The sequence below is a fragment of the Ostrea edulis genome, chromosome 1 (assembly GCF_947568905.1).
Source record: "Ostrea edulis chromosome 1, xbOstEdul1.1, whole genome shotgun sequence".
Classification (NCBI taxonomy): Eukaryota; Metazoa; Mollusca; class Bivalvia; order Ostreida; family Ostreidae; genus Ostrea; species Ostrea edulis.
In genome coordinates, this window is record NC_079164.1 from 69,520,841 (window position 1) to 69,545,163 (window position 24,323).

Sequence of the window (24,323 nt, forward strand, 5' to 3'; positions counted from 1 at the left end):
TTAAGGTCTTCCGTCTCCTGCGGAAGACCTTACTATTATTGTTCGCGTTCTTCTTCATTATTATTATTATTTTCCTTGGTAGTACACGCGTTTTTCTCAGCCATTTCTCGATTGATTTTCACGAAATTTTCAGGAAAGATGTCTTTTGGTGACGAGACTTTGCTTGCAAAATTTCGTGCTTGACATCACTTCCGGTCAGGAGTTATCTCTCTTTTAGTGACTTTTTGAAGGGCCTTGTTGTCCACACATCTCCTCCGTTAGTTTTGAAGCTAGAGTCTTGAAATTTCTACACAAGATAGAGTAAACATTTTAGAAGATTTGTGGGGGATTCGATTTTACCGGAGGCGATTTGCCTAAAAGCTCGCCTGGACCTGAAAAAATGGATGCCAAAATTTTTCGCCGATTTCGGCGATTTTTGACCTTTGATCTCCAATATCTTTTTTCTTGCAAATATTTTGTTAAGACATGTAGAACAAAAGTTGTGCACATTTACAAGATCTTTACGAAAATATCAAGATTTAGGGGCTAGACCCTTAAATGAGGGATCTAGAAGGGCTCAAAGTCTATATCAAATATCTCAAAAATCGTTAATATTTTGGTATAAGTCAAAGAACAAAAAATGTTCATCTCAACAATCCAAATCTATTCATATAAAAATTTAGGTCATATGTTACGTAATAAGGGATTTTAAGGGCCAAAACCATAAATTTTTTATTTACCCCTTGTATCTCGAAAACGATAAATATTTTGAAAAGCAATAAAAAACAAAAGTTGTTCAGAATGATGATCTGAACAATATGCATATTTCGTTTTTACCCTATGTGGCCCCGTTAGGGAGCTACAGTTTGGCCCCTAAAAATTACTTCTAGAAATAACTCGAGAACGGTAAAGAATTTCTAAATACTTGTTGAACAAAAAATGTTTGAAATGTCATGACCTTTCTTACGATATCAAGCAAAAGGGGCTGACCCTTTAAATTAGGGGCCCAGAAGGGTCCAAAGGTTTATGAGAATATCTCAGAAACTATTAATATTTTGTAACAAGTCATTGAAGCGGAAATGTTCATCTAAACGAGCTTGTTCTTATCAAATCAAAAAGTAGGTCATATGTTATGTAGTAAGGGATTTTAAGGGCCAAAATCATAAATAATTGACGCCTCATATCTTGAAAACGACAAATATTTTGAAAAGCATTATTGAACAAAAGTTGTTCAGAATGATAATCTAAACAATATGTACATTTCGTTTTTTCCCTATGTGGCCCCGTTAGGGAGCTACAGTTTGGCCCCTACATATTTCTTGTAGAGATAACTCGAGAACGGTAAAGAATTTCTAAATACTTGTTGAGCAAAAAATGTTTAAAATGACAAGGCCTTTCTTACGATATCAAGCAAAACGGGCTGGCCCTTTAAATTAGGGGTTCAGAAGGGTCCAAATGTTTTTGAGAATATCTCAGAAACTATTAATATTTTATAATAAGTTGTAGAAGCGGAAATGTTCATCTCAACGAGCTTGATCTTATCAAATCAAAAAGTAGGTCATGTGTTACGTAATTAGAGATTTTAAGGGCCAAAATCGTAAATATTTGACGCCTCATATCTTTAAAACGACATATTTTTTGAAAAGCATTATTGAACAAAAGTTGTTCAATGTGTCATAACCTATCGATCAATATCAAAAAATGGGTCTGTGGGCCTCATGGCTCGCCTGTAGAGTCGATTTTTGTCGATATCAGTCGATTTCAAAAACTTGTAACTGGTAAATATTTTGTAAGGACATATTGAACAAAAGTTGTTCAGTTTATCGAGATCTATCGATTGATATCAAGAAATAGGCCTATGGTCCTAATGGCTCGCCTGTAGAGTCGATTTTTTGTCGATATCGGTCGATTTCAATAACTTTTTACAGGTAAATATTTTGTAAAGACATATAGAACTAAAGTTGTTGAGTCTATAGAGGGCTAACAAATGACATCAAGAAATAGGCCCGCGGGCCTTATGGCTCGCCTGGAGAGTCGAATTTCAAACGAATTTCACCGCAACTTTGCTTCAGAAGCTTATGATATGAAAAATTGATTATATCTAAAGTGTCTTAAAGTCGGAAACTAAATTGGGACTCATTTGTCTTTTTTTTTTTTTTTTTTAACTCCGAGTGCATCAACAAATCGGACGGAAGACCTACTCGTTGCTCGCAACGAGATCGTGTCTAGTTATTATTAAGGTCTTCCGTCTCCTGCGGAAGACCTTACTATTATTGTTCGCGTTCTTCTTCTTCATTATTATTATTATTATTTTCCTTGGTAGTACACGCGTTTTTCTCAGCCATTTCTCGATCGATTTTCACGAAATTTTCAGGAAAGATGTCTTTTGGTGACGAGACTTTGCTTGCAAACTTTCGTGCTTGACGTCACTTCCGGTCAGGAGTTATCTCTCTTTTAGTGACTTTTTGAAGGGCCTTGTTGTCCACACATCTCCTCCGTTAGTTTTGAAGCTAGAGTCTTGAAATTTCTACACAAGATAGAGTAAACATTTTAGAAGATTTGTGGGGGATTCGATTTTACCGGAGGCGATTTGCCTAAAGGCTCGCCTGGACCTGAAAAAATGGATGCCAAAATTTTTCGCCGATTTCGGCGATTTTTGACCTTTCATCTCCAATATCTTTTTTCTTGCAAATATTTTGTTAAGACATGTAGAACAAAAGTTGTGCACATTTACGAGATCTTTTCGAAAATATGAAGATTGAGGGGCTAGCCCCTTAAATTAGGGATCTAGAAGGGCTCAAAGTCTAGATCAAATATCTCAAAAATCGTTAATATTTTGGTATAAGTCAAAGAACAAAAAATGTTCATCTCAACAATCCAAATCTATTCATATAAAAATTTAGGTCATATGTTACGTAATAAGGGATTTTAAGGGCCAAAACCATAAATTTTTTACCCCTTGTATCTCGAAAACGACAAATATTTTGAAAAGCAATAAAAAACAAAAGTTGTTCAGAATGATGATCTGAACAATATGCATATTTCGTTTTTACCCTATGTGGCCCCGTTAGGGAGCTACAGTTTGGCCCCTAAAAATTACTTCTAGAAATAACTCGAGAACGGTAAAAAATTTCTAAATACTTGTTGAACAAAAAATGTTTGAAATGTCATGACCTTTCTTACGATATCAAGCAAAAGGGGCTGACCCTTTAAATTAGGGGCCCAGAAGGGTCCAAAGGTTTATGAGAATATCTCAGAAACTATTAATATTTTGTAATAAGTCATTGAAGCGGAAATGTTCATCTAAACGAGCTTGTTCTTATCAAATCAAAAAGTAGGTCATATGTTACGTAATAAGGGATTTTAAGGGCCAAAATCATAAATAATTGACGCCTCATATCTTGAAAACGACAAATATTTTGAAAAGCATTATTGAACAAAAGTTGTTCAGAATGATAATCTAAAGAATATATACATTTCGTTTTTCCCTATGTGGCCCCGTTAGGGAGCTACAGTTTGGCCCCTAAATATTTCTTGTAGAGATAACTCGAGAACGGTAAAGAATTTCTAAATACTTGTTGAGCAAAAAATGTTTAAAATGACAAGGCCTTTCTTACGATATCAAGCAAAACGGGCTGGCCCTTTAAATTAGGGGTTCAGAAGGGTCCAAATGTTTTTGAGAATATCTCAGAAACTATTAATATTTTATAATAAGTTGTAGAAGCGGAAATGTTCATCTCAACGAGCTTGATTTTATCCAATCAAAAAGTAGGTCATATTTTACGTAATTAGAGATTTTAAGGGCCAAAATCGTAAATATTTGACGCCTCATATCTTTAAAACGACATATTTTTGGAAAAGCATTATTGAACAAAAGTTGTTCAATGTGTCATAACCTATCGATCAATATGAAAAAATGGGTCTGTGGGCCTCATGGCTCGCCTGTAGAGTCGATTTTTGTCGATATCAGTCGATTTCAAAAACTTGTAACTGGTAAATATTTTGTAAGGACATATTGAACAAAAGTTGTTCAGTTTATCGAGATCTATCGATTGATATCAAGAAATAGGCCTATGGTCCTAATGGCTCGCCTGTAGAGTCGATTTTTAGTCAATATCGGTCGATCTCAATAACTTTTTACAGGTAAATATTTTGTAAAGACATATAGAACTAAAGTTGTTGAGTCTATAGAGGGCTAACAAATGACATCAAGAAATAGGCCCGCGGGCCTTATGGCTCGCCTGGAGAGTCGAATCTCAAACGAATTTCACCGCAACTTTGCTTCAGAAGCTTATGATATGAAAAATTGATTATATCTAAAGTGTCTTAAAGTCGGAAACTAAATTGGGACTCATTTGTCTTCTTTTTTTTTTTAAATTCGAGTGCATCAACAATTCGGACGGAAGACCTACTCGTTGCTCACAACGAGATCGTGTCTAGTTATTATTATTATTATTTTTTCCCTTTCGTCTCCGAGACCGTTGGATGGATTTTCCTGAAACTTTCACAAGTTATAGGGAACGATGGTACCTCGAGGCATTTTTTTCATTTTTTCAAAATTCACTTCCGTTCGTCAGATACGTCCGATTTTCCGGTTTTTGAAAGAAACTTTGTCCGGGGGTAAACTTGAAAACCACTAAAGATAATCGAATGAAACTTTCAGGGATGATAGATCTATATTCTCTATGGTGCATGCACGTAATATATTTTGTCGCCGTCACTTCCGGTCGTCACCGGAAGTGATTAAATAAATCATTAATTTCAAACTTTTTTCTTTTAAATTGAAACCTACTTTGGTTTACTATATCTCGTTCTAAATCTCAAAAAATGTTGACCCCACCGGAAGTTGAATCTCCAACTTCCGGTTATATCATAGAAAGACTATTCATTCTGTCATTTTTCAGTGCCATAAATCTCGGTCATGAAACTAATTAATGAGTTGAGTTTTACATATATTATAGTCACTATAAATGTCTAGAGTAACGTCAAATATTTTTGTAAAATTTACTTCCGGTCGGCAAATACGGCTTATGAGCTGTTTTCATTGTCAAGCGTTTTTCTCAGAAACGGTAAAAGATAGAGTCACCAAATTTTCAGATTTAATAGATCTCACTTTGTAGGCGTGTAGTAGGGGGGTAAGAATGTCGGCCGTCACTTCCGGTCGTCACCGGAAGTGATTAATAAATCATAAATTTAAAACTTTTTTCTTTGAAAATGAAACCTATATCGGTTTATTAGGTCTCGTTCTAATTCTCAAAAACTATTGACCCCACCGGAAGTTGAATCTCCAACTTCCGGTTATATCAAAGAAAGCCTGTTCATTCTCTCATTTTTCAGTGCCATAAATCTCGGTCATAAAACAAGTTAATGATTTGAATTTTACATATGTTATAGACACTATGAATGTGTAGAGTAAATTTAAATATTTTTGTAAAATTCACTTCAGGTCTTGAGATATGGGGTGGACATATTCAAATCTTGTTTTTTCAGTTTCTCAATAATGAATATAGATACACGTTTGAAACTTGTAGAGTTGATCAACTAACATTAGTCCATTGTACACATACATTCAATTTTTTTGTCCGTCACTTCCGGTCTATACCGGAAGTATTTGAAAAATGTCGATTATCCGATTTCATCCAGTGATTTCTGAGAGATGGTGGATAGATTTTCTTGAAATTTTCAGGAATAATGTCTTATGAAAGGACCTTGCTATAACTATTTTTCTTTTTACAAAATTCACTTCCGGTCGGAAAATATGGCCGATTTTCTGTTTCTCAAAAGGAATTTTGTCCAGCAATTTTCTTGGAAAAGGTAAAATATACCTTCATCAATTATTCAGAAATTATAAATCTCTGTTTGCAGTCGTGCAGTAGAGGGTTGAACATGTCGACCGTCACTTCCTGTCGTCACCGGAAGTGATTGAAAGAATCGCAAATTTCAAATTTTTCTTTTAAATTGAAACCTATACTAGTTTATTAAGTCTCTTTGAAAGTGTCAAAAGAATATTGACTCCGTTGGTAGTCAAAACAACTACTTCCGGTTTCTTGATAAAATACCTTTTTACTTTTTATCTCTTTGTCCCCATAAATCTCGCTTATATTTGAAGTCTTTCATATGATTTTCACATGTCATAATAAAAGTATCAACTTCTAAAGTTTTGATAATTTTGTTTGTCAAAATTGACTTCCGGTAGGTAGTAACCTACTACTTTTTCTTTCTTTAGTCTACTTCTTTTTGTTGAGAACTCTTTGAGATAGAGACGTGAAATTTTCAGGGAATATAGACAGTAAAGAGTCGCTGTCATTTATGGGAAAACGTATAATAAAAGTACTTCCGGTCATCACCGGAAGTTACGAGAAATGAGTAAAAGGTTCGATAATACATTTCTCATTCATTGTTAAGGCTTATTTTCTGATATATTTAAATGCTTTTCGTAGGAACAGAAACCTCTTTACCGGAAGTGGTCTAACGGAAGACCTACTCATTACTAGTAATGAGTTTCTAGTTATTATTATTATTATTTTCCTTGGTAGTACACGCGTTTTTCTCAGCCATTTCTCGATTGATTTTCACGAAATTTTCAGGAAAGATGTCTTTTGGTGACGAGACTTTGCTTGCAAAATTTCGTGCTTGACGTCACTTCCGGTCAGGAGTTATCTCTCTTTTAGTGACTTTTTGAAGGGCCTTGTTGTCCACACATCTCCTCCGTTAGTTTTGAAGCTAGAGTCTTGAAATTTCTACACAAGATAGAGTAAACATTTTAGAAGATTTGTGGGGGATTCGATTTTACCGGAGGCGATTTGCCTAAAAGCTCGCCTGGACCTGAAAAAATGGATGCCAAAATTTTTCGCCGATTTCGGCGATTTTTGACCTTTGATCTCCAATATCTTTTTTCTTGCAAATATTTTGTTAAGACATGTAGAACAAAAGTTGTGCACATTTACAAGATCTTTACGAAAATATCAAGATTTAGGGGCTAGACCCTTAAATGAGGGATCTAGAAGGGCTCAAAGTCTATATCAAATATCTCAAAAATCGTTAATATTTTGGTATAAGTCAAAGAACAAAAAATGTTCATCTCAATAATCCAAATCTATTCATATAAAAATTTAGGTCATATATTACGTAATAAGGGATTTTAAGGGCCAAAACCATAATTTTTTTTACCCCTTGTATCTCGAAAACGATAAATATTTTGAAAAGCAATAAAAAACAAAAGTTGTTCAGAATGATGATCTGAACAATATGCATATTTCGTTTTTACCCTATGTGGCCCCGTTAGGGAGCTACAGTTTGGCCCCTAAAAATTACTTCTAGAAATAACTCGAGAACGGTAAAGAATTTCTAAATACTTGTTGAACAAAAAATGTTTGAAATGTCATGACCTTTCTTACGATATCAAGCAAAAGGGGCTGACCCTTTAAATTAGGGGCCCAGAAGGGTCCAAAGGTTTATGAGAATATCTCAGAAACTATTAATATTTTGTAATAAGTCATTGAAGCGGAAATGTTCATCTAAACGAGCTTGTTCTTATCAAATCAAAAAGTAGGTCATATGTTATGTAGTAAGGGATTTTAAGGGCCAAAATCATAAATAATTGACGCCTCATATCTTGAAAACGACAAATATTTTGAAAAGCATTATTGAACAAAAGTTGTTCAGAATGATAATCTAAACAATATGTACATTTCGTTTTTTCCCTATGTGGCCCCGTTAGGGAGCTACAGTTTGGCCCCTACATATTTCTTGTAGAGATAACTCGAGAACGGTAAAGAATTTCTAAATACTTGTTGAGCAAAAAATGTTTAAAATGACAAGGCCTTTCTTACGATATCAAGCAAAACGGGCTGGCCCTTTAAATTAGGGGTTCAGAAGGGTCCAAATGTTTTTGAGAATATCTCAGAAACTATTAATATTTTATAATAAGTTGTAGAAGCGGAAATGTTCATCTCAACGAGCTTGATCTTATCAAATCAAAAAGTAGGTCATGTGTTACGTAATTAGAGATTTTAAGGGCCAAAATCGTAAATATTTGACGCCTCATATCTTTAAAACGACATATTTTTTGAAAAGCATTATTGAACAAAAGTTGTTCAATGTGTCATAACCTATCGATCAATATCAAAAAATGGGTCTGTGGGCCTCATGGCTCGCCTGTAGAGTCGATTTTTGTCGATATCAGTCGATTTCAAAAACTTGTAACTGGTAAATATTTTGTAAGGACATATTGAACAAAAGTTGTTCAGTTTATCGAGATCTATCGATTGATATCAAGAAATAGGCCTATGGTCCTAATGGCTCGCCTGTAGAGTCGATTTTTTGTCGATATCGGTCGATTTCAATAACTTTTTACAGGTAAATATTTTGTAAAGACATATAGAACTAAAGTTGTTGAGTCTATAGAGGGCTAACAAATGACATCAAGAAATAGGCCCGCGGGCCTTATGGCTCGCCTGGAGAGTCGAATTTCAAACGAATTTCACCGCAACTTTGCTTCAGAAGCTTATGATATGAAAAATTGATTATATCTAAAGTGTCTTAAAGTCGGAAACTAAATTGGGACTCATTTGTCTTTTTTTTTTTTTTTTTTAACTCCGAGTGCATCAACAAATCGGACGGAAGACCTACTCGTTGCTCGCAACGAGATCGTGTCTAGTTATTATTATTATTATTATTATTTTCCTTGGTAGTACACGCGTTTTTCTCAGCCATTTCTCGATTGATTTTCACGAAATTTTCAGGAAAGATGTCTTTTGGTGACGAGACTTTGCTTGCAAAATTTCGTGCTTGACGTCACTTCCGGTCAGGAGTTATCTCTCTTTTAGTGACTTTTTGAAGGGCCTTGTTGTCCACACATCTCCTCCGTTAGTTTTGAAGCTAGAGTCTTGAAATTTCTACACAAGATAGAGTAAACATTTTAGAAGATTTGTGGGGGATTCGATTTTACCGGAGGCGATTTGCCTAAAAGCTCGCCTGGACCTGAAAAAATGGATGCCAAAATTTTTCGCCGATTTCGGCGATTTTTGACCTTTGATCTCCAATATCTTTTTTCTTGCAAATATTTTGTTAAGACATGTAGAACAAAAGTTGTGCACATTTACAAGATCTTTACGAAAATATCAAGATTTAGGGGCTAGACCCTTAAATGAGGGATCTAGAAGGGCTCAAAGTCTATATCAAATATCTCAAAAATCGTTAATATTTTGGTATAAGTCAAAGAACAAAAAATGTTCATCTCAATAATCCAAATCTATTCATATAAAAATTTAGGTCATATATTACGTAATAAGGGATTTTAAGGGCCAAAACCATAATTTTTTTTACCCCTTGTATCTCGAAAACGATAAATATTTTGAAAAGCAATAAAAAACAAAAGTTGTTCAGAATGATGATCTGAACAATATGCATATTTCGTTTTTACCCTATGTGGCCCCGTTAGGGAGCTACAGTTTGGCCCCTAAAAATTACTTCTAGAAATAACTCGAGAACGGTAAAGAATTTCTAAATACTTGTTGAACAAAAAATGTTTGAAATGTCATGACCTTTCTTACGATATCAAGCAAAAGGGGCTGACCCTTTAAATTAGGGGCCCAGAAGGGTCCAAAGGTTTATGAGAATATCTCAGAAACTATTAATATTTTGTAATAAGTCATTGAAGCGGAAATGTTCATCTAAACGAGCTTGTTCTTATCAAATCAAAAAGTAGGTCATATGTTATGTAGTAAGGGATTTTAAGGGCCAAAATCATAAATAATTGACGCCTCATATCTTGAAAACGACAAATATTTTGAAAAGCATTATTGAACAAAAGTTGTTCAGAATGATAATCTAAACAATATGTACATTTCGTTTTTTCCCTATGTGGCCCCGTTAGGGAGCTACAGTTTGGCCCCTACATATTTCTTGTAGAGATAACTCGAGAACGGTAAAGAATTTCTAAATACTTGTTGAGCAAAAAATGTTTAAAATGACAAGGCCTTTCTTACGATATCAAGCAAAACGGGCTGGCCCTTTAAATTAGGGGTTCAGAAGGGTCCAAATGTTTTTGAGAATATCTCAGAAACTATTAATATTTTATAATAAGTTGTAGAAGCGGAAATGTTCATCTCAACGAGCTTGATCTTATCAAATCAAAAAGTAGGTCATGTGTTACGTAATTAGAGATTTTAAGGGCCAAAATCGTAAATATTTGACGCCTCATATCTTTAAAACGACATATTTTTTGAAAAGCATTATTGAACAAAAGTTGTTCAATGTGTCATAACCTATCGATCAATATCAAAAAATGGGTCTGTGGGCCTCATGGCTCGCCTGTAGAGTCGATTTTTGTCGATATCAGTCGATTTCAAAAACTTGTAACTGGTAAATATTTTGTAAGGACATATTGAACAAAAGTTGTTCAGTTTATCGAGATCTATCGATTGATATCAAGAAATAGGCCTATGGTCCTAATGGCTCGCCTGTAGAGTCGATTTTTTGTCGATATCGGTCGATCTCAATAACTTTTTACAGGTAAATATTTTGTAAAGACATATAGAACTAAAGTTGTTGAGTCTATAGAGGGCTAACAAATGACATCAAGAAATAGGCCCGCGGGCCTTATGGCTCGCCTGGAGAGTCGAATTTCAAACGAATTTCACCGCAACTTTGCTTCAGAAGTTTATGATATGAAAAATTGATTATATCTAAAGTGTCTTAAAGTCGGAAACTAAATTGGGACTCATTTGTCTTCTTTTTTTTTTTTAACTCCGAGTGCATCAACAAATCGGACGGAAGACCTACTCGTTGCTCGCAACGAGATCGTGTCTAGTTATTATTCTTTTTTTTTTCTCCTTACCGATTTTTGTGTAGAAGATTTCTTGGAGATGGCTGGATCGATTTGCTTCAAATTTTCAGGATTGTTGCGTTGCCATTTGAAGTTTGTACCGCCGTTTCAATTTTTGAAAAATCACTTCCGGTTGGAAGTTATCCCCCTTTTATCGATTTTCAGATGACCATTTTGTCCAGACAAAAACTCAAAAACGATAAAAGCTAGAATGCTGAAATTTTCAGTGATGTTAGACGACATGTTGTAGTTGTGCACCTGGGTTTTAAAAATTTCCGGAAGTGCCTAGTATGGAAGCTCGGTAGGGGTCGAAAATGGAGTTTTAAAAAGTGTCCAATATTTTTCCACGTTTTGAATCATAACTTTTTACTCGTAAATATTTTGTTTAGACATATATAACAAAACTTGTACAGTTTATTGAGATCTTTCGTGCCCTATCAAGAAATAGGCCCATGGGCCTCATGGCTCGCTTGAACCATTGAATTTCTGTTACAATGATTAACTTTTTTCTCACGAAACTTTTGAAAAGACATGTAGAATAAAAGTTGTTCAGTTTTGCAAGTTCTATCTAATGATATCTAAAAATAGGCCTCCGGGCGTCATGGCTCGCCTGAACAGTGGAATTTGTATCACAATTAATAACATTAATAACTTTTTCCTCGACAAACTTTTGACAAGACATGTAGAACAAAAGTTGTTCAGTTTCGCAAGCGTTAACTAACGATGTTAAGAAATAGGCCTGCGGGTCTCATGGCTCACCTGAACAGTTGGGTTATTGTTGCAATCTATAACATTTTTGTCAAGAAACTTTTAATAAGACATCTATAACAAAAGTTGTTCAGATTTGCAAGATCTTTCGAACAACATTATGAAAAAGGCCAACGGGCCTCATAGCTCGCCTGAAGAGTTTGATTAGTGTCACAATCAATAACTTTTTTCTCGAGAAACTTTTGATAAGACATGTAGAACAAAAGTTGTTCAGTTTCGCAAGCGTTAACTAACGATGTTAAGAAATAGGCCTGCGGGTCTCATGGCTCACCTGAACAGTTGGGTTATTGTTGCAATCTATAACATTTTTGTCAAGAAACTTTTAATAAGACATCTAGAACAAAAGTTGTTCAGTTTTGCAAGATCTTTCCAACAACATCATGAAAAAGGCCAACGGACCTCATGGCTCGCCTGAACAGTTTGTTAGTGTCACAATTACTAACTTTTTTCTCGAGAATCTTTTGATAAGACATGTGGAACAAAAGTTGTTCAGTTTTGCAAGATCTTTCAAACGATATCAAGAAAAAGGCCCACGGGCCTTATGACTCGCCTTAACAGTCTGATAAATGTCACATAACTTTATACTCGTAAATATTTTGTTTAGAGATATATAACAAAAGTTGTACAGTTTATTGAGGTCTTTCGTGCCGTATCCAGAAATGGGCCAATGGGCCTCATGGCTCGCCTGAACCATTGAATTTCTGTTACAATGATTAACTTTTTACTCTTTGATAAAACATGTAGAATAAAAGTTGTTCAGTTTTGCAAGTTCTATCTAATGATATAAAAAAAAGGCCTCCGTGCGTCATGGCTCGCCTGAACAGTGGAATTTGTATCACAATTAATAACATTAATAACTTTTTTCTCGACAAACTTTTGACAAGACATGTAGAACAAAAGTTGTTCAGTTTCGCAAGCGTTAACTAACGATGTTAAGAAATAGGCCTGCGGGTCTCATGGCTCACCTGAACAGTTGGGTTATTGTTGCAATCTATAACATTTTAGTCAAGAAACTTTTAATGAGACATCAAGAAAAAGGCCCACGGGCCTTATGACTCGCCTTAACAATCTGATAAATGTCGCAATCAATAACTTTTTTCTGAAGAAAATTTTGATAGGACATGTAGAGCAAAATTTGTTCAGTTTTGCGAGATATATCTAGAATGATATATATATAATTTAAAAAAATAGGCCCCCGGGCGACATGACTCGCCTGGTCAGTCGAATTTGTATCGCAGTAAATAACATTATTAACTTTTTTCTCGAAAAAAGGCTGACCTCTTTAATTAGTGGCCGAGAGAGGCAGAGAGTCTTTAATTTATAACACTTAAATGATTAATATTTGTAAAACATTACTGAAGCTAAATTGTACGTTTAGACAATATATTTGTATCATTATTTATTAACGAAAATCTCAGTCAAATTCTTATCTCATCACATCTAAAATTGGACGGAAGACCCACTCGTTGCTCGCAACGAGATCGCATCTAGTTCTTATTCTTTTCTTCTTATTTTTCCTCTTCTTTAGTGAGAAATTTGTCCGACTGATTTTGTGAAAGTGCTTCGACAGATCCACTTCAAACTTTGTGAGCTGATAGGGAGTCACTAGGAGGGGTGCATTCAACTTTTCAAATTTTCAAAATGGCCGCCGTTTCAAGATGGCGGCCAAAAAACGTCAAAAACTCAAGGTTGTCGGATTTCAACCAAATTCGATTTCTAGGGTAATATGGTCACCCCGAGTCCATTTCCATCACCAAAAATTTTTTTGAGCTGCCATTTTCAAAATGGCCGCCATATACCGAAATATTTCAAAGTGTTAAAATCTCTACAATATTTGGGTTCTGGGGCAAATGGAGGGTCCACAATTCATTTCTAGCATCAGTATTTCCTTCCAATCAATTTTCAAATCTTTCAAAATGGCTGCCATTGAAGGAAATGGCGGCCAAAAATCAAGTCCGTCGGATTTCAACCAAATTCAGTTTTTAGGGTTTTTTGAGAATCCTGAGTGCATATCTGACATCAAAAAGCATTTTTGACATGGGGAGGTGTTCGGAGACATTTGTATTGGCATCCCAACACAGTTATAGCTCGTTCTTTTTCTTCTTATTTTTCCTCTTCTTTAGTGAGAAATTTTTCCGACCGATTATATGAAAGTGCTTCGACTGATCAACTTCAAACTTTGTGAGCTGATAGGGGGTCATACGGAGGGGTGCAATCAACTTTTGAAATTTTCAAAATGGCCGCCGTTTCAAAATGGCCGCCAAAAACGTCAAAAAATCAAAGTTGTCGGATTTCAACCAAATTTTATTTCTAGGGTAATATTGTGACCCCGAGTCCATTTCCACCATCAAAATTTTTTGTTGAGCCGCCATTTTCAAAATGACCGCCATATACTGAAATATTTGAAAGTGTTAAAATCTTTACAACATTTGGGTTCTGGGGTCACTTGAGGGTCCACAGTTCTTTTCTAACATTAGTATTTCCTTCCTATCTATTTTTGAATGTTTCAAAATGGCCGCCATTGAAGAAAATGGCGGCCAAAAATCAAGTCCGTCGGATTTCAACTTCATTTACTTCCTAGGGTTTATGGAGGATTCTGAGTCCATATCTGGCATCAAAAACCATTTCTGACATGGGGAGGTGTTCGGAGACATTTGTGTTGGCATCCCAACACAGTTATAGCTCGTTAAGAAGTGAATTTGAGCAGAAATTTTTAGCGAGAAATTGAGATTCGCAGATCCGTATGTATGTGTGCATGTTTTTCCCTTAAAACCTCATATGTGAATACGTGTATATATTAGTGACTAATAATTTTTTTATATTGTACAGAAAATAAGAAAAACCTAATAAAATTAGGTTAGATAACCGCTTTTAGTGGAAAGAAATATATAAGGAAAAATTATTGTCTTGCAAGACAATAATTATTTAATCACCAAAATCACATATTTGTGTGCCTGTCCTTAGGGTAAACAGTGTTTGACATAATTAAATACTGATGTTATTACTGCACTATATAATGTATGAAAATTTTCATTGAATTAAATTTTTGGTGACGAAATGACAACTAATACCCTTTTAAACCCATGGGAAACCAGACAAAATGGACGATAATGGTACCAATAGAGATGTGATCGATTTTCCACGGAATACTGTGAACCTATTGTTACTCACGATACTTTAATTCGCGAATTACTAGTGATGAACTGATTCGCGGCGACTGATTTTCGCAACAAGAATTATCTTAACATACAAGAAAAATTAAATAACTGATTGGCGATGAGAACTAATCGCGATGGCGAAGCTCTCGTGAACCTCGTGAAAATTTCTCGAACCCAAATAAAAGTTGGTTTTACAGTATTCCAGAAGAAAATCGATCATATCTCTATTGGTAGCATTAGTCTTAATTTTTCTGGTTTCAAGCATGCATACCAGACATTTCTGGTGGTGCGAAAGCAAACTAGCAAAGACGAAGGGTCGAAAGTGTGATGGCGAAGAAGGATATATATATATATATATATATATATATATATATATATATATATATATATTAAAAAGAATTCTGTCTTTGATCCAGTAAATACATCCAATAATAAAAGTCAAGAAACACAAAACTCGAATACCATTTCACTGTTAGCGCTTTCGGCTTTAATACCGATATTGCATTGTACATTACTAGTGATATGTGTAAAGCACAAATAATTATTTTCTAGTAAGACTTGGATTAAAAAGTTTGATAAAATAGTCCTCTTTGGCTTTGCGAGTTATGTTAACTGTCTGAAGAGGTATTAAAGCCGAGAGCGCTGACAGTGAAATATTATTCGAGTTTTGTTTTTCTTGACTATTAGCATTGCATATATATATATATATATATATATATATATATATATATATATATAGCACGAACCCCTGGACTTTCCAAAGGTGGTATCAGGTGCATAGGAGGAGTAAGCATCCCCTGTCGACCGGTTACACCCACCGTGAGCCCCATATTTTGATCTAGCAAACAGAGTTATCCGTTGTCAAAAACGGTCTAACAGTTGGTATGAAACACGTCAGACAGCATAGGTTGTATTGGCAAACCTGAGCGTTATAACGACCATAGGATTTCCGAAATGCAGACTTTAACGAGACTGTTGAAACCACTGTACCATCAACTTGATTGTCAGTAGCTTGTCTCAATTTAAAAACTGACAATACGCAGAACGAGCTCTTGCGTATCGAATCAGTTGAGAGATGTAAACACCATATGCAGGTGATAATGGAATATGGGAAGTTGACGATGGAGAAGCTGAAATCATCCCGTTTGTTATAAAGTTGAGTTGTTAGTTTGCCGTTAATATCTACTTTCAATAAGATATCTAAGTATGAATCAGAAGTCGACGATTCTGTCGTGTATTTTATTTCGAGTTCACAGGGATATGTCGAAATAGTATCGACATATGAATAAAAGTCATTATTGTTAATAGATAAAACGTCGTCGATATATCTAAATGTCGAATTGAAGGACACAGTAAGATTTTTTTCTTTTGACGTAGATGTTTTTGAATAAATTCTGCTTCATATGAATATAAAAACAGGTCAGCTGTGTGGATTGAAGCAACTAGCAAAGTCATTCAATTGTTTCAATATTATCATTACTCAAAAGATGCTGCATTGGAATCGAGCATGGTAATTGCTGCTTAATCTAAACATTTAAACATGTTTATGAATGGAATGGGTCAAATGCTGACGTGTTTGACACCAATTGTTAGACCTTCTTTATATAATTTGACTACGGATTACTCCGTTTACCTTATCAAGATTTAGGACTCACGACGGGCGTGACCGGTCAATAAACGATGCCTACTGCTCCTAGGAACCTGATTACATCTCTAGAGTGACCGGGTTTTTTGTTTCCCTTCTCTTAAATTTCTATTGTTTACAGTATTTATGGCATAGACCACTATTCGTTATCTTCATTTGTTCATAATACTGATCTCTTATAGAGGGTGAGGAACATAGAGGAAGTCTTAGTTAATTTGCTGAGGCATATTGACTAACGAGGAACTTTACTTGAGGAGTGATAACACAAAGATACGCAGCATAGTCATTAGCAAGTACAACCTGTTATTAAGTTGAATGCAGTTTAACGTGTTTCATATCGATATCAGACCGTTCTTTACATACTGATCTTCACTACGGATTATTCTGTTTACCTAATTAAAAGAGAGAGGGCTTATGGCTGGTGTGACCATTCACCAGGGGATGCTTATTCTTTCTAAGCACCTGATCCGATCTCTGGTACGTCCAGGGGTCCGTGTTTTAATTGTTTGCATTCTTTATAAGATCTAGGAGATTGATTACTGTATTAGCGCATTGGTATTTTTCGTGTAACTTCAACTAGACTGCGAAAGTTTCTTTGAACTTGAGTATCATTGTAAATACATGTATTTAAATAAAACTGGTTGCCTTTTCATTATAAGAAAATTGTTCTGATAGACTCTGGTGTTTTAATAGATAAGAGAACATCGTCTAAATGAAACAGATATGCGTCTTGAAATATGTTGTCTGTAGCATGTTCTTGTGAGACAACGTGCAGCATTGTTCTGAGCCACTTGTAGCGGTGCATGGGGCGATCGGTCATGCCAAGCAGGAGGGCATTGTGATAGTCAAGGTAGGATATGACTGTTGCATTGATGACCTTCCCACACGCTTCCTGGGTGAGATGGTGTTTCACCTTGGATATTCTCCTGATGTTGAAGTACATCTTCCTTACCACGGAGTTGACTTATATTTCCATTGATAAGGTGGCGTCTGGGGCAGCACCGAGGTTTTTAACAGTAGACTTAGGTGTCAATATTGCCTCACCAATCTTCAGACGGATATCCTTCACAAGGCACTGGTTGTGGGCACTAGCAACCACTATAATCTCAGTTTTTCCATCATTTAGTTTAAGTTTGTTCACAGTCATACAGGTTTGGACACTTGCTATGCATTCCTCCATAATGTTGACTTGATAGGTCCGCTTGGCAGTGTTTTTTTTTTTTTACACTCAAACGGCTGTAAAGTTGAGTGTCATCTGCGAACCCATGACGGTTTATGGCATATTGGTTAATAACTCTCCTGAGTGGGAGAAGGTACACCAGGAAGAGAAGGGGGCCGAGAACAGACCCTTGGGGCACTCCGGTGGACAGCGGTACATCTGAAGACACACTGATGTTGACCTTCACCGCTTGGATGCGGCCATTCAAGTAAGACTGTACCCAACGGAGTGCTGTGTCCGTCAATCCAGCCTCCTCACGTAGTCTCTCCAGCAAGAGGGTATGATCGATGGTATCAAATGCCGCACTTAGGCCAAGAAGGACTAGGAGCATAGCGCCACCTTCATCCAGTACTGCTTCTACGTCTGCTTTTATTCGTAGGATGGCTGTCTCTGTGCTGGTACCGGTCTTATAAGCTGACTGCAGATCATCATGTAGACCATTCCTGGTGAGATGGCTATTAAGCTGCTGTGCAACAACACGCTCGATGACCTTGCTGATGAATGGGATATTTGATACTGGTCTATAGTTACTAAAAGTTCTCATATCAAGTTCAGGCTTTTTCAGACCTGGTGTAACAAGTGGACGTTTGAGTTCATTTGGAAAGACCCGGTTGAAAGTGATGTATTCACCAGCTCAGTAATGGTCGGTAGCACTAGAGAGAACAATGCTGTTTTTCAAGAGCGCAGTGGGGATGACATGCAGTGAGCAGGTCTTATTAGCACATCCCCTGATGAGCTTGTCCACTTCTTCCTGCGTCTGGATCTTGAAGGAACCAAGATGTGGCACTGGTCTGTCTAGGTCTGGAGAAGCTGTATTGTCATGGAGATCTGAGTCATCGAGACCCTCTATGATCTTTTCAACTTTGCTGTAGAAAAACTGCACAAAATCGTCGGCAAGGGTCTGGTCACTGGTAGCCGGTGGTAAGGGAGTCCCTGAATTATAATTCACCAGACTGCTAATAACTCTAAAAGTCTCTTTACTGTCCGCTGTGATGAGCTTTTCCTGATAATAGCTGGACTTGGAGGAGTTGATCATATGCATCACAGCTCGGGTCTGCTCCGCAAGCATCTGTCTATGCACCCCCAGACCTGAGCTCATGGCTTTACGCTCCGTTGTCTGACTTCATGGATTGAGTCATTGTACTACGGTTTGAGGGAGTCGCCTGTATATCAACACATCGGAATGATTTCAGATTTTCTATCGTCAATGTCCCATATTTATGAAGCAATATTCCATTATCACCTGCATATGGTCTTTATATCAGATCTATTAACAGTAATAATTTTCATTCAGATGTCAATTCAATATATCCCAGTGAACTCAACATGAAAGACACCACAAAGTCGTCCACTTCTGCTTCATACTTAGATATTTTATTGAAAGTATATATTAACGGTAAATTAGCAACTCAACTTTATGACAAACGAGACGATTTCAACTTCTACATCGTCAACTTCCCATATTTATGAAGCAATATTCCATTATCACATATGGTGTTTACATCCCTCAACTGATTCGATACGTAAGAGCTTGTTTTGCGTATGGTAAGTTTTTAAATCGAAGCAGGCTACTTACAAACAAGTCAATGGTACAGGGGTTTCAACAGTCTCGTTTAAAATCAGTATTTCACAAATCCTATGGTCGATATAACGATCTAGTTTACCAATACAACCTATCTTTGGGTCAAATACTGTCTGATGTATTTCATGCCGATTGTTAGACCATTCTTGGCACACTGATTTTGACTACGGATAACTCCGTTTACCTTATCAAGATATAGGGCTCACGGCGGGTGTGACCGGTCGACAGGGAATGCTTACTCCTCATAAGCACCTGATCCACCTCTGGTGTGTCCTGGATCCGTGTTTGCCCAACTATCTATTTTTTATTGCTTATACATGTAAGAGTTATGAGATTGATCACCGTTCGTTATCTTCATCTTTCATCATTAGACCAACACGGTTTGTGAAACAAAATCTAATTGCACGTATATTTGTCACTTTGTTGTTTTTGCTATGAAAATTTTGAACCTATTATTTTAATACAATGAGTTCAATGAATTCATAGTGTTATATGTCAGTAACAGCACTTGTCAATACTGGGAGTTTTAGATATTTACCTAATATAAATTGAAAATATTATATATGTTAACTTGATGATCTTTGTGAATTACATTTGCTGTAAATGGCATTACACTTACAGCAATGTGCTCTGTGGAGGAAAATAGAGAATGTTGGCCTGGAACATGTCAATCAAATGGATTGGCTTCAAGCTGTCAGTGTAACATCGGTTTCCTTACCAAGAAAAACTCTGCCGGAACCATCGCATATTGTCAGTGTAAGTTACTATATATATATATATATATATATATATATATATATATATATATATATAGTTATAGTTATAGTTTGTAAAAAAGAATTCAGTATTTGATACAGTAAATACATCCAATAATAAAAGTCAAGAAACACAAAACTCGGAATAACATTTCACTGTTAGCGCTTTCGGCTTTAATGCCTCTTCAGACTGTTATAAAATGAAATAATATTGCTAAGTAACGTCAACATATCACGACGTAAGTAATTGTCCTATGTGACGTCATAATAAATTACACTGGTAGCGGTATAATACGCACAATATTAGACAATACTTGGAGATCAATTACAGAGTTCAGTTCAATGTAGTTTCAATTTTACAGTTATTTTCTATTAAGTTTGGGATTAAACAATTTTATAAAGTATTCCTCCTTTGTAACTCTGGAAATTTCGCAGTCATTTTATATTTTATAAAATGGAAATATATTGAAATCTCCATGACCACAATTGGCAGAATGTTCGGAACATGGCGAATTTCTGATACTTGAATCGCGAATTTGCTGCTTGTGGACGCGCACACGGGCGTTCAGTTTATTGGTTTGTCCGATGTAGTTTTCATTACAGGTAGGGCAGGTCATACAATATATTACGTTTTCGGATTTGCATGTCATGTTAGAATTTGGTGTTAATTTTTTGCCGCATTTAAGATTTTTTTCTCTGCCTTCCTCTAGATGATTACATGTACCGCAACGTGAATCCCCACATTTTTGCACGGATTTGAAATTTTCCATAGTAAATTGGGAGTGCGTTAGAATTCTCTTCAGATTAGGAGCCGGTCTTCTGCTGTATTTGAGATTCTTTTATCAGGTTTTTGAGATTTTAGTTTTTCCTAAAATTTCCCACTTGATTTTGTAGTCAATATTTTTGTCTTTCAATGTCCATATGAATTTGCTGAGCTCGGTGGTATTCTTTTTCGTGGAATTACGGAATGAATGAGTGAGGTTGGCGTATCTTAATTTGAACTCCGTGTCTGCTAGTCCCACGTAGCTCTCTTCTTGCCCATTATCGGCTCTGACTCTAGCTAAATACACAATTCCGTGGGCGCGACATTCACCGTTGAGCGGGCATTGAAAGACAAAAATATTGACTACAAAATCAAGTGGGAAATTTTAGGAAAAACATCATCATACTCAAACATTTCAAAAAAGTGCAACCTTTGTATTCTAGAGAAATTCTTTATAATATGTCATCCCGAAAAATCTTCATTGAATAAGCGTTCAGAACTTGTCAGCACTTGCCGTCATACCCATAAATTTCTATTTACTCAATCCTGTGTGTAATCATGCTTAGCAACTATCCAGTATGTTTCTGTGTAACATATTCTCAGCCATGCGGATGTTTTTCGTTAGATGTCATTTTTCTCCCGACGAGTGAGGGGAAACCATCCCCTTACGAAACAGCCTGTAGAGAAATAAATGTTATGTGATTGAACTCCATCTGATCATCAATTTATATACATACATATATATATATATATATATATATATATATATATATATATATTAGTAAAAAATAAAACAAGATAAAAGAAGATACATAAAGACGTTTAGTAAAGCTTTAGTAAACGTCTTCGTGTATCTTTTTTTTTATTTTTAACCTATACTTTTACCGACCATTGCGAAAAGTAATTATTCTCTCTCTCTCTCTCTCTTTCTCTCTCTATCTCTCTATCTATCTATCTATCTATATAATAATAATAATAATAAAAGAACTAAGATCATCAGCTTTTCGGGACAACCTCTGCACAGAAAAGGTTTACTTAAGATGGCGAAAGATATACAAAGACCTAGTAAATCTCAATATACTAAGGTATTTACGCTTCAAACGAAATGTTTATTGGTTTTTGTTTGCTTGCTTATCAATGTTTCTTGGGAGCAAATTATAATGGACACATCTTTTTCGTCCAATTGATAGAATCCACAGAGTGCAAAATAGTAACGATAGACTTAGTTGATATTATATAGTACGATTTTTAAAATTACTTATGGTAATCAGGGGGGGGGGGATGAACTTGTACCAGGTGAGATTCCCTCGTTACTGTGCACTACGAATAATTAACAGAAAAGGAAAGAAAAAACATTATCTAAATAATTCATAAAAGAACAAAAAAGAAAGCAAACGATGGAGACTAATCCATGAAGCATAGGATTGCCAGTCTAAAACCTCTTTCACACATTCACGGTTCAGGAGCTGGTCGACACCGGATGCAATATTCTAGACATCTGGGATGTTTCGGCGTCTTTGGGTTCTGTGACGTCGTAACGCCGGTGCTAACACGATCTTATACGATCATCACGATCCGGGCTCCCGATTTAGGACTATCAGATACGTTAATCACGAAACGATGCGATATGATGCGATTTTGATCGCGATCAGGATTAAGATGATCACGGTCTGAGCTACGATTGGACCCCGACGTGTGTACATACAGACCAACTAACCATAGACTTCATTTGTTAAAACAAATCAAGAGAGTGAACAAAACAACCCACAACCACTAAAAATGGCTGAAGTTGAGGTTGATGACAACATGGCACTTGCAGCATTACTGTATGCTTATATTTAACTATCGTGACAGATCATGGAACTTCGTAACGCATCGAAAAAAAGCGTGATGTTTACCGTGTAGAAGATTAACCAGGATCATCACGATTTGGTAGCACGATTAAATGCAATATTTCGATTTGCTACGATTTAAAACGATCTGCTGCGATTATAACGGCTGAAAATCAATCATTTTTGGACAGTCAAATTGTTTTCTACGCCAAGGTTAGGTAAGATTTGATACGATCACCATGAGTATTCCACGATTAAGACTACGATTTCGATCGTGCCATGAATCGTGATAGTGGGGACCTAGCATAACCGAAACACTTTTATCAGTTTTCTTTGATATAGGGGTTTTACAAACGACTATTGAATGAATATCGAAAGTTCTCATGTTGCCGTAGTCAATAATATACATGTACATAAACATTCGTAGTATTTGTCACTGTACATTTGATATGCTTGTTAATGTTTGAAATATGGAAATTGAAAATATGTCTGATCATGTTTTAGTGGAGAACAAACCAGTCATTGAGACTTGCAGATCCAGTCTTGTGTTTGATGGAGGAGAGATTGTTATGTCAAAAACAAACGGATTATCTACATCATGCAAAAATCAACAAGATGCCTTCATAAATAAAATTCCAAAACAAGCCAAATTTACAAGTATGGCGACATTCTCTGTGATTATTACATCTTCTAAACCAACATTCATACAAAACAACAGCTGGAATTATGGAATATCAGGAGGGCAATTCGCTGTCGTTCATAGGCCCCTAGACGGTAAAAAAAATAAAATGATTCAGTTGGTACGCTTTAAATAAGCCTTTGCCTTAAAAATAACTCTATCAAATAAGTTGGATCTCTTTGCACAAATTACTCCTGATATTGTTATCTTTAGGGCTAGAACAACAGATTCAAACGGAAGAGTTCAAGAATATTAGCAGTATTAACCTAAAGAGTGCCGACAATCAAATGGAAGTACTGCAGATAGACAAAAACCTGTATCTATCTGAGGGGGATGCGTAAGCAAATTTTATATATTGGTCGAAGTAAAAGAAATTCTTGTTATGATTTATAAAAATCTAAGTTACTTTGGATTAAATATTGTAGTTATTGTTTATTGTTTAATGATCTTTGCTCGTTATCTTCATAGAAGTATATATATATATATATATATATATATATATATATATATATATATATACTTCTATGAAGATAACGAGCAAAGATCAATCTCAAGAAAGGTGAAGATAACGAACAGTGATAAATCCCATAACTCCTATAAGCAATATAAAATAGATACTTGGTCAAACATGGATCCAAGAAGGTGTCTAGAAGGAGTAAGAATCCCTTGTCGACCGGTCACACCCGCCATGAGCCCTACATTGTATATCTTGATAAGGTAAACTGAGTTATTCGTAGTCAAAGTTAGTGTGTCAAGAACGGTCTAACAATCGGTATGAAACACGTCAGACAGCATTTGACCCAATGATAGGTTGTATTGGCAAACTAGATCGTTATAACGACCATAAGAATTTCGAAATGCTGATTTTAAACGAGACTGTCGAAACCCCTGTACCATCAACTTGTTTGTCACTAGCTTGCCTCAATTTAAAAACTGACCATACGCAGAACAAACTCGAATCAGTTGAGAGATATAAACACAATATGCATGTGACAATGGAATATTGCTACATGCAAATGTACATATGGGCTGTATTCGGAAGTTGACTATGGAGAAGCTGAAATCATCAATGTAAAGCGCATGTCTAACATTTCTGAGTCAATTTTGTACAGACA

General features: G+C 35.8%; 1 protein-coding gene across 2 annotated transcripts in view; it reads left to right on the forward strand.

Moving 5' to 3' along the window:
- The window catches only part of LOC125683612 (uncharacterized), a 56,934-nt gene that overhangs the window by 13,580 nt on the left and 19,031 nt on the right, over window positions 1-24,323 (forward strand). For both annotated transcript variants that reach the window (XM_048924966.1, XM_048924992.1), the window contains exons 10-12: window positions 19,801-19,935; window positions 23,034-23,303; window positions 23,422-23,545. In XM_048924966.1, the coding sequence (XP_048780923.1) occupies window positions 19,801-19,935; window positions 23,034-23,303; window positions 23,422-23,545 (529 nt within the window). The remainder of the gene's footprint in view (window positions 1-19,800; window positions 19,936-23,033; window positions 23,304-23,421; window positions 23,546-24,323) is intronic.